At 36.3% G+C, this 12,185-nt stretch overlaps 1 protein-coding gene across 1 annotated transcript in view; it reads right to left on the minus strand.

Moving 5' to 3' along the window:
- Nucleotides 1–5,995: 5,995 nt before the first annotated feature.
- The window catches only part of LOC132795839 (LIM/homeobox protein Lhx1), a 71,239-nt gene continuing 65,049 nt past the window's right edge, over nucleotides 5,996–12,185 (minus strand). Inside the window, exons 6-7 of the mRNA XM_060806747.1 lie at nucleotides 8,888–9,149; nucleotides 5,996–7,759 (exon numbers count right to left, since the gene is read on the minus strand). Of these exons, the coding sequence (XP_060662730.1) occupies nucleotides 7,386–7,759; nucleotides 8,888–9,149 (636 nt within the window). The 3' untranslated portion in view covers nucleotides 5,996–7,385. The remainder of the gene's footprint in view (nucleotides 7,760–8,887; nucleotides 9,150–12,185) is intronic.

Here is a 12,185-nt window from a genome sequence, read left to right on the forward strand (position 1 = left end):
GTATTTATTTGATATTTGTTCCAGCAATCATTATGTCATCCTTATTTATCAGTTGCGTATCTATTGTTGTGTTAATCATCTAATTATTCTTGTATTTATTATACAGTTTCGGAACTATTCGGGTATTTATTTTGTATTTCTTACACACTCTTGTATTTATTGTGATTGCTTGGTTGCTTGAGCTGCCTTTCGACAAGTTTAAATCAAACATGGTTAGCTGTTATTGTTATTGCGTGCCACGCACGCTACAACAACTCAACTGCAGTGCGAATGTTGCCCCATGGCCAGGTGCCCCATTGCCAGTTGCCAGTTGCCAGTTGTGAGTTGTGAGTTCCTCGTGCCGTTTGTTTTTAGTGAGTCACATGTTCATAATTGTGAATGGAAGAGGCAAGTGTTGTTGTTGTTGTTATGGTTGTTGTTGCTGCCGTATAATTGACTTGGCTTGAAAAAATTGAGTCATTAGGCGTAGCGGTCAGGGAGGCAATCAGCAATCAAGCAAACAACCAACAAGCAACAGCAACAAACAGTCAAACAAACAAACAAATAAACATCAGCAGCAGCAGAGTTCCCATTAAGCGATCAAAGCATCTTTAAGAGCCAAAAGCTATAGGCCAATTTTGTGGTTACAGTAAACACTACTACATCAAGCCATTAAGCTGCTACAGTAGAGCTTGGAAAGAATAACTACAGTTCATTATTGTGGTTTCAATTTGAGTTTACTTTCGAAAGACTTTTTGGATTTAACGATTTTTATTTTAATATTACGAAAGTCCAAACAAAATTACTGAGGAGGGTTTATATTAATGTACTCAAAATGAGCTAGGGATTTCCATTTCTTAATCAATTTATTTCATTGCATTGTACCATAAATGATGTGTTTATTTTTTTATTTAGAATGTTATCAAATTCGTTAGTATCAAGCTTATTTCATTTTTCGGAGATGCATTGAGAGTTTTGTCGATTGAGGATTATACATTTTAAAATTATTTATAACGTGGCATTATTCAAATGAAGACAATTTCATTAATTTAGTTAATGTTGTTAAAATAAAAAGAAACCCAAACCTATAATATGAAAATCAATTTATAACTAATTAATTCTAAATTAAGATAAAGTGTTATTTATCACTTTCACAATGCTGAACAGACAGTCGCTTAAAATAAAAATAAAAATAAAAAAAAAAAAAAAAAGAAATATGGAGAATCTTTTGATTTTTTATTATTTTTTATTTTTTATAGCTTAGACAATTTTTCTGCATATCGGCAATAACAAGGTGATGTATAGTAATATTGATTAGCATTATATTTAATTTTATATTCTTTATAATGCGACATCAACTATTTCTTAAGTCAACCCTATTATTTTCGATCATGAAAGGATTAATCCTTCATTAACAGTCAATGCACTTAAATAAATTTAATATACTATCGTTATTCGAATTTATACAAAATATTATCACAATAATTTTGTATTGATTTTCTTCTTAATATAAGTAATTGTCGAAGGTAGAAAAGTATGATTTAAATTAAATGGAACTATTTATTTCATTGTTGCTTGTAGATATTTTCTATGTTAAGCAAAGGATTAATCCTTCCTTGGCAGTCAATCCACATTAATAAATTTTATATATCATACATACAATTGGTATTAGAATTTATACAAAATATTATCACAAAAGTAATTGTCGAAGCAAGCAAAGTTATAATTTAAATTAAATGTAACTATTCGTTGTTAAGGAAAGGATTAATCCTTCATTGGCCGTCAATGCAAATATATTTATCCCTATTTTGTATTCAAATTGTTATTAGATTGTCATTTCATTGTTGTTCATAGATATTTCCATTGTTCATTTTAAGTATGTTGCACTGTATTAAGGATCTCCAATGATCAACCAGGCTTAGCAGCATTGTGATGAAGAACTGTAAAGCATGCGTGACTAACTTGGCTGCAAGTTCGGAAGCATTTATCAAAAGTTCGCAGTTAGCACTGCGTTTATTTTGCCTTCTCTCTCTCTCTCTCTCTCTCTCTCTCTCTCTCTTTCTCTTACTCCTTTTTTTGATGAACTGTTTGCTGGTGCAACTGAATCAGAGACTAAAGTTGAGTTAGCTCTGCTTCGAATGCCATTTAATGTTAACAAATTCATTTTTGGCGACAAACGGAAGCGGAAACGGAAAGGGAAAGAGACATAACTTGCAGCGTGTTGCAAGGGCGGCAACTGCCACAGTTAGAGGCACGTCACTCCCATCGTCCATCGCCCATCGCCCATTCCGCTTGTGTTCGATGTGTTCTCGTACGTCCATCAGTCAAACGTAGGCAATCCTTCTGCCTGCTGTTGACTGCACACACTCGACGTCGACGCAACTGTGACTGTGCCTCACACACACACACACACACACACTGCTGTAGCTGTGGCTGTGTCCTGTCTACCCTGCTGCCACTGATAAACGCACGTCACACGTCAGCTCACAGCTCTCTCTCCGTTCTCTCTCCGTTCCGCTGCCCCGGGGCAGTCGAGTTCGACTCCGACTCCGACTCCGACTCTGAGTGCGAGTCCTTTTTGCCTTTGTGGATTGTGGATTGATGGCTGGACAGATTGAACATTGCACGTTTGTTTGGCCACCTCCTCCTTCCCCCCTCTAGCGTTGCCACTGATGGACGTTTAATATGCGTTTTAGACAAGGATATAGCAGCCATCCTCACCCCACCCCCCACTTCACCACTTCACCGCTTGCTGCATGGCTCGTTTTGCAACGCCTGCAAATGTATTTGGGCAACTGGCGAGCACCAAATTCGTCATGGCCAGAGAGATGTTGGTCAGCAGCAGCAGCAGCAACATCAACAGCAACAGCAACTGCAACAACGATAACGACAACAACTGGGCATTGTTTTGTATTAAATGCTATCATACTGCTGCCGTGTCTAGGCCACATCCAATGTGGCAGCAGCATACATGCCTCGCATTGTTCCCCTTCCCCACTCGTTGCTCGTTTCTTGACGGCTACTCGTAGGTGTGAATGCGCGCACATGTGTCGAACAAAAGGCCCAGCTCCTCACATTCGCATTCGCTGCGTGTGTTGCCCCTTCCCCTGCTCCTCCTCCACCCACTGTGGCCCATGGACACGCCATCACAATCAAGCATTTCAAGTGTGTAAACGCTTAAGATACACGAGTTGAGAGTGAGAGAGAGAGACCTAGAGTTCAAGCCACAATAACAGACACGCATGTGCATGTCCACAGCATTAATATAGTAATGTTGCTCCGATATTAGCCACGCATATTAACTTTGCCATTGTTGTTGCTCTTGTTATTAGTGCTGTTCTTCTTACAAAACACACACACACACTTAGCTTGCTTAAAGTGCATGTGTGTGTGCAACAATTTAAGATGCCAACAATACAGTGTTGAATGTTCGAACACAAGCATCCAAGTTGCCTGCTGACTGCTTCTAATAACTGCTTTCTAAAGATACAAAAGTATCCATTAGTTGCACACACATTATTAGTTGTCGAAATCTACATTCATAAGATGCACTTTGAGTGCAAACTTTCTATTAAAATCATTAGAATATAAGCGACGACAATTGCACGAAAAAAAAAAAAATAGTTAATCATAAATATGTTAAACATATTCTTTACCTACAAATTTAGATTTTTAAATATATTTTATTGAGTTACTGTGTATTGTTTTTTGTTTCATAGCATTAACCCTTAAATTGAAAACAAATAGGGTAGAAGGATATTATAAATTTCATGGATTGTATGAAACAGGCAGAGAAAAGTCATCTCTGAAAATTTGGTTGAGCTCAGATAAAAATGTTAGAAGTCATTGAAGTAAAGCTTTTGTTTGGCAGACAATCTGAAATATTTTGCATATACCAAATATAATCGTTACCATATTTTTAGTATTTTTTTGGGATATTATCATTCTTAAAATATACCAAATCAATAATATTTCAAGAATAATACCGCATTAATTTGCTTTACATTAAAAATTCTTACTTGACTGTAGTTTTCTAACTGGATTTTTTTTCTGTATTATGGTTAACAAAAATATTTCCTGGCTTTAAATTGTTGTTATACCCGCTACCCATGGGGTAGTAGGGTATTATAACTTTGTGCCGGCAGGAAATTTATGTAACAGGTAGAAGGAGGCATCTCCGACCCTATAAAGTATATATATTCTTGATCAGCGTCAACAGTCGAGACGATATAGCTATGTCCGTCTGTCCGTCTGTCCGTATGAACACCTAGATCTCAGAGACTATAAGAGATAGAGCTCTAATTTTTTTTCGACAGCATTTGTTATGTTTGCACGCAGATCAAGTTTGTTTCAAATTTTTCCGTGCCCCCTTCGAATAAAAAGCGGAATTTTAAAGCTCGAGTTGCGAATTTTGGTATATACAATAATTACTATAGTAGTTAAGATTCCTGAAAATTTGGTTGCGATCAGATAATTGTGGAAGTTATTAAAGAAATACATTTGTATTGGCAAAAACGCCTACTTACTAGGGGTCTGAGTTGCTTTGACTGACAATCTGGTATATTGTGCCGTCTAAGGTATATTTTGAATGGTGTACTATATCGATATACCAAACACACTATTTGGTATATTTTTTAGTATTTTTAGTATTTTTGGTATATTTTTGAAAATAATACCGCAATATTTTGCCTTTATTAAAATGGGTAGCGGGTATCTCACAGTCGAGCACACTCGACTGTAACTTTCTTACTTGTTTTTTTCTGACTGGAGTTTTTTCTGTATTATGGTTCCCAAAATTATTTCTTAAGACATGGCTTTAAATTTTTGTTATTGTTTTGTAATAAATAGAAATCGACAAATTCCAAGAAAAGATTTCTTTCATAAACATTTAACACATGCAAAACTTGGTGTACAAATTTAAATAGTTGTTTTATTTGCTTTTAATTTCAGACGAATAAATAATGCTATTGATTATCCTGAAAATGTCGCATATTCTGAAAGATGTAAAATAAAACAAAGAAGTGCTGATTATGAATTTAGGTAAATATTCATTAAACCTGAAATAGATATCAGACTATTCAAAATGTTGTTTTTCTCTTTAGTTAACAATTGCTCCTCCACAAAACTTGAGAAATTTGCTGAAATGGTAATAAAAACTATATTTCCCTCAACCATTTTCGTTAGAAAAAAGAATGAACACGTTTTGATATATTTTTTTTTATTTTTATATTTTTTATATTTTTTCTCATCAAAGTTTTTTTTTTGTTGTCCTTTTATCGTTTGTCGCAATTTTGTATTTGCCTTCATCTGTTTGTTAACAATTTGTGTAATTTATTTTGTTTTTGTTGATGTTGTTGTTGTTGCTGTCTTTGTTTATAGTTTGTTGTTGTTTATTATTGATTTGCTTTACTCTCCCATTTATCAGCCTATAAGAAATCGCATGATAAATATTCGAATATGTTCTTGTTGTAGATGTAAATGTTGTTCTTGCTGTTGATGTTGATGTTCATGTTGTTGTTGTTGTTGTTTTTGTTGTTGTTAATAAACTTACGCATTAAGCTAACACTAAATACTTTTTACAATAATAATAATAATTGTAATAATAATAATAGGTGTAATAGGGTGATGCGGCCGCAAATCCAGAGGCCAATCGCAATAATATCAATTGAGAACTCAAATTGTTAGCTTTTAGTTATATCTTTTAGTTATATATAGAAATTTATATTTGTTTTATAGCTGTTGGGTTTTCTTGTCTTTACTTTTCAATTAATTTTCATTTATTTTTTATTCTCGCATCTTTTTTTTTGTCCTTTTTATTATTACGTTCTTTGCTAGTTTTACATTTTTGATATTACATTTAATTAGCATTTGCAAATATTTTGTTTTGTTTTGTTTTATTTATTTTTTTGTTGCTTTTGTATTTTAATTTTTTTCATAGATTTGTTTATAATAAATTATGTTGCTTACTAACTAGGACCACAAAAAAAATAGTTAGCTATGTGTGCTGTTAGATATAGCTTTATATAATATATATATATATTTATATATGCATACGCCTTTCTTTTTTTTGTATTTATATTTATATTATTTATATAAACTTAGAGACTAAAAAACTACACAAGTACAATGCCTAGTTACGTTTATGTTGTTAGACAACGATTATAAAATATGTTTTACTTTTTTTATGTTTAGTTTTCGAAAAAAAATTCAATGACAAAAAAAATGAGGCAAACAAACTGTTTTACTTTATTTGTTTGAATTATAAAAAAATGTGCTAATTTACAAAAAAATAATAATATTATTTTTTTTTTTTAGTTTTGTTTGATTTTTTTTCTGTTTTGTTTTTGTTATTTGTTTGCTAACACGATTTTTAGGCTACGTATTTGTGTTTTGTTGTTGTTTTGCTTTTGTTTTTACACACATACACATAAATAGTTTATTACAGACAAGACGTTTAGTTTAATGTATTTGATTTTCTTTTTGTTTTTAGCATTGTTTTATCTTCTTCGCCTTTCTTACTTCTCCTACTTCATTTTTAGTTAGTTTTAAATTAAAAAAAAAATAGTAATTTTTGTATAGATATATTTATATTTATATTTTATATAGTTTTTTTTTTATGTGCAGCGCCCATTTCAATGTACATTTAGATATTTTTGTTTTTCTTTTCATTTTTTGGTTTTCTATGATTTGTTTTAAAAATAATTTACAAATATTTTGGCGCAGTCATAAAAATTAAAAAAAAAAAATAATAAACCGTACTAAAACAATAAACACAATAATAATAAAAACAACAAAACCAAGCCGAGCAGCTGTTTTTTGGCCACAGGCAGCGCTTTTGGTTGGGCCAGTGTGTGTGTGGTGTGCGTGTGTGTGTGCACGTGAGAGAGCGAGAGAGAGAGGGGCAGCACCATGAACGAGAGTGTGTTGGCAAGGCAAGCCAGTCAACACGAATTTCTCCTCATTTGAATTGTGAGCAAGCGAGCGCGCAAATGCATTCGCCTGCTCACTCGCTCTCGCTCTCACTCTTGCTCTTACTCGTTACGGTGTTCGTGCTCTTGCCTTCGCTCTGGCTCTGGCTCTCAATTGACGCACAAAGTATGCGACTCGCTGTTGGTGAGAGTGAGACGACACGTGTGTGTGCGCGCAGTGGGCGGCGGCAGCGACGACGACTGCGATGACGACGACGACGACGACGACGACGACGAAGCTTTGTCACTGCTTTTACTGCTGCTGTTTTAGTTGTTGTTGTTCTCTGCTGTTTTGCTGTTGTTTTCTGATGTTTTTGGCTGCTGCTGCGAATGCTGTTACTACTCGTCCTCACGTTGTTGCTGCTGCTGCTGTTGCTGCTGCTGCCGCTGCGTGTAGGTTTTGAGAAACAGCAGGCGCGTTGCCAATTGTTTCGTATATTACCAAACAAGCCCTTCATTTTGCATATTCTGCGGTTCGCTAAAGTTCGCCGAGCTCATGAACTCGGGCGATGCGGTACGCGGGCCATTTTGTTGTTGCTGCTGTTGCTGTTGTTGCTGCTGCTGTTGCTGCTGTTGTTGCTGTTGCTGCTGCTGCGTTTGGCTTGCTTGTTGCGCATTCTGCGCCGCCTGCTGCTGCGCGGCCGCCTGTTGCAGCAAATGATCAGCGGCATTTGGCGGTGGCGGCGGCGGTGGCCCCACAGCCGTCTGCAGCTGCATCGGCGGTGCGCCCGCCTGACTCAGAAATGTTGACTCGGGCGTCAGGCCAAATTCATTTACCATCGGTATGGGACCGCTGTGATCCATTGGTCCACCTGTTGCACCATCAAAGAACGAGATAGAGAGAGAGAGAGAGAGAGAGAGGGAATTCGAGAATTAGTTTGACACTTTAATGGTTGTTTGTGCTTAATTTGTAAATGAAAGTTAGGACAAAGCGTTCAGGTTCTGCTCTTTGCCAATTAGAGGCTATCTTTATACGAAAACACTCAAATATCTTTAAACTTCTAAACTAAATGGGAATCGACAGTCCTGGTTACTCTGATTACAGAAAGGTAAGCCTTTGCAAGATCTTTAAGAATTGGACCGAGATAGTCGAAAACAAGCTATATCTCGACCATATTCTGCCACCATTTTAAAAGAAATGCTTTTGCTAGGCTCTCAAGAATCAACTCTGTCGATTGGCATCTAAAAAAAAAAAGTCTAAGAATTCGGCACTTGTAATTTTATGGCTCATAGCGTAAAAGGGAAAGGTTGAAATTGCAAATTACAGGATATCATGGAAACTAAAAGAAAGATTTCAATGCAAGTTTAACAGGATGTTAGCTTCTCTCAAAAGACTTCATTTAACACAGAACCCACAGGGATCACAGAGGATAAGGCCGAGATATACGCAATTTTCTGTATCCCAAATAGTTCTTAAAACTTGGCTGCTTGCAGGACATTCTTTCTTTTAAAGATGCCAATCACTTTGTTGTTATCGGAGCTATGACAAAGGACATCACGCTAGTCTTTCTAATAACTGAGATGTAATACATTTTTGAACTTTTTGATCTTTTTCTGCTTATATTTCATGCATTTTAGGAATACCAATTCTTGATTAAAAGAATTTGAATATCCTTGCCAGATCCCTATGATCTAGGTGACGTATGGCTTAAAAAACGATTATAATTTTTGTATAACAAGATAAGTCTCAGCCACATTTTTTAAGGGATCTCTTAACAGTATTAAAAGTAAACTTTCAGATGATCCTTAAGATCCTAGAATGTCAATCGCTAGCGCTAACTACTCTGACTTTATCACAAACATTTCTTTAAATCTTTTGTGTTGTGTAATCAATTTGCAGACTTTTATTCTTTTTTCTGTTTATATTTATATATGAATTCTATTTAAAGGATTTCTTAAACACATTGTTGTGGAGGTGATTTAGGGAAGCTGCTAAGTACCTGGTGCATTGAAGGGCATCGGTCCGCCGGGATGGCCGGGAAAGAAGGGTCCGTCGTGCGGATGGAAGGGTCCTCCGTAGCCGAACTCGAATTTAGCGTCTGCAGCGAAATAGGGAAAGCCGGGACCATCGTCTAGGCCGCCCGGCGAGAGATTCATGGGAAAGCCGCGCATTTTGCGCGCACCGCCAAAGAACGGCGGACGGCCCATGCTGGTGATTTGCTTCATGCGACGCTCCTTGGATCGCTTGTTCTGGAACCAGACCTGCAACAAGAAAAAGAAAGAAGAGAGTAAGTAAGTAAAGTAAAAATCGACTGTCTTCATCTCCATCTCCATCTTCATCTCGCATATTCAAGGCAGAGGCGCATGTCTAATTGTTGTTGCTGTTCGCTGCATTGATGCTACCGCCGCCGCACCGGGCGGCCGCGTTGCAAAATTAGCCCCAGTCTGAGTCTGAATCCCATTCCCATTCCCAATCCCAGCTCCGGGATCGCGTATGCGGAGCCGGGCACAATTTTTACGATGTTCTGCATCGTTTCGGGTGCTCCAGAAGCACCGTGCACAGCATGCAAAGTAATAAAATAAAAACATATTTCAAAATTTTTAGTGGCACCTTTTCGCTTTGGCCCTCTCTTCCTGTTCGTCTTCCCCTTTTTGTTGTGCTTTTGTTTCATTTTTCGTTTTTGGTTCATCTTTTTCTTGTTATTTTTTTTTTTCAGTTTTTGGCTTTTTTTTGGCATTTTAATATTCATATCTTGGACGCGTTTTTTAATGATCTTTTGCTGGCGGTCGCCGGTCAACGAAACTGTTTTCTCAACTTCGACTTCGACTTGGACTTGAACTGATTTTTGTGTGCTGCAGTTCCTTGCCAAACTTTTCTCAATGAAATTTTTTGATTTATGTCTTTCTTTTTTTTTTTGTTTTTGGGGTCGTTTTATTTTGGTGTCCTTTACGTCTTTGCATGGCAAATAGTTTCCAATGAATTTGGCTTAGATGTTGCTCTTGCTGTTGTTTGTTGTTTCTTGGCTGCCCATCAGCAGCAGCAGCAACAGCAACAGCAGCAGCTGTTGCCAATCTCCCAATGCGAATCGCATTTGCCCAATCCCATGCCCAATACTTCCACACTCCAAGCTCGTTCTTAGAGGCAATTTAAGCGTGAATTTTAATGATGAGCGCCGTCGTCGTCGTCGTCGTCGTCGTTTTCTGCAGTTCATTTGAATTTGTGATCATTTTTATGAACTCAACTCTCTCACTCTCTGCTTGGCGATCATCGGCCTAGACATGCATATGAGTTGAATGCTCACTTTTCGAAAACTGACATATTGTTGGCACAACGAATTTCGCTAGAAAATCGCCAAGCTGTGAGAACTTAGATCGTCGACAGGATGAACACAAAAGAACAACAGTAACAACAACAACAACCAAAAAGGTTGCCAACATGCTGAGCGCTAGCAAAACTTCTTCAACTTCTTTTTATTTTTTGGGCTAAAACGCAAAACTTTTTGACGTTAAGTCCAAGTCCGTGTCGAGCAGTTTGCGTGAAACGTTAGTCAAGCGCATGACTTTTGACAGCGAATTTGAATTTGAATTTGAATTCGAATTTGACTACCACTTGAATTTTGAGTTTGAATATAAACTTGATGCTGCACAACGTAAGCTACGAGGTGTTGTTAATAAAAGTAAATTTTATAGTAAACTGTTTGCTTATGCAGAAATATTATATTTAAATTTAACACATTGTAAACTGTTTTCCTTTTTACGAAATACTTCACGTCGATTTGACTTTTGAAATGTTTTAATGATAACTTTCAGTTCCACTAGAGAATTCGCAAACGTTTCACGTAAGCCGTTACGTAACTTAAGCAGACAAGGATTACACAATTGTTTAGTCGAAGAAATGTAAATTGCTTCAGCTGTCTAGAAATATCGAATTCCACGATTATCTTTTCGTTATGAATGTGAAGAAGAAATATTACAAATAAGGGCGAGAAGGTAGTGTAAAAGAAAATTAGCCAACAATGCGAAAAATTCCTCTAGTATAATTAGTATATTCTTAGTATATTCTTACAATTAATTTATTCTTACGTAAGCTGCTCCGTAAGCTCTTACGTAAGTGAATTTGAAATTGTATTTAAGATACAACTTGAAAGAACGAGGGGAATTAAAGAATAATCCAATAACGTATAAATGTCTTCAACTGTTTTGCGTATTCTTACGTAAACTCTTACGTAAGTGAATTGGGAATATTACGTCGTAGGTAGAAGATGTAAAATATATTAAAGCAAGGGAATGAAAGAAGGCTAAAAGAGAATTAGCTGTCTAGCCACATCAATTAACCAGCTATTCTTACGTAAGCTTTTCCGTAATTTGTTACGTAAGTGAATGGAGAATATTACGTCGTAGGTAGAAGATGGGAAATATATTGAAGAGACGACAAGCAAAGGAACGAAAGAAGGGTAAAAGAAAATTGGCTGTCTAGCCACATCAATTAGCCAGCTATTCTTACGTAAGCTGCTCCGTAAGTTGTTACGTAAGTGAATGGAAAATATTACGTCGTAGGTAGAAGATGGGAAATATATTGAAGAGACGACAAACCGAACTCGATGCAATGCATTTACCTCGCTCTCGGTCAGCTGTCGCCACATTCAATTATACGTAACACCGCAACGTAATAAATAAAACCGCAGTCGCTGCATCACATTCCCCATTCCCCATTCCCCACCCCTTCTACTACCTCTTTTCCATTCCAAATGCAATCAATTGCCAATAGCAATGCATGCAAATACATAGTTCATGTTGTTGTATGCGAGTGTGTGTGTGTGTGTGTGTGTGTGTGTTTTACGTTATTTGCTCCGTTTGCCCTGCGGTTACACAATTTTTCATTTTCATATGCGGCAGCAAAACAACAACAAGACATCAAACTAAATGAAAAAAAGCGAAAAAAAATGGGAACACAAAATACAAAATAGTAAAGCGGAGAAGAACAAGTTCAACTACTTTGCAAAAAAAAAAAAAAATACAAAATAGAAATAAAAGTTGAATTTACAATAGTTTTGCAGTTTGTTGCATTTATTTTCTCTTTGTGTGTTGTGGTTAGCTCAATTGTTGTTGCCTCTGTTTGTGTTTTTTTTTTGTATTTTTTTTTTTGTTCTAGTTGCCTTTCCCTCACATTTTTTTCATTTTTCTTTTCTTGCATTCAGTTCAAGTTTCAGTATTTTTCATTTCATCTCGTCGTTTATTTTCCATTTTTTGTTGCCCCCCATTTTGTGCCATTGTTTTGTTTCCCCAAAGAAAAACAGC

Source organism: Drosophila nasuta, chromosome X (assembly GCF_023558535.2).
Source record: "Drosophila nasuta strain 15112-1781.00 chromosome X, ASM2355853v1, whole genome shotgun sequence".
Taxonomy (NCBI): domain Eukaryota; kingdom Metazoa; phylum Arthropoda; class Insecta; order Diptera; family Drosophilidae; genus Drosophila; species Drosophila nasuta.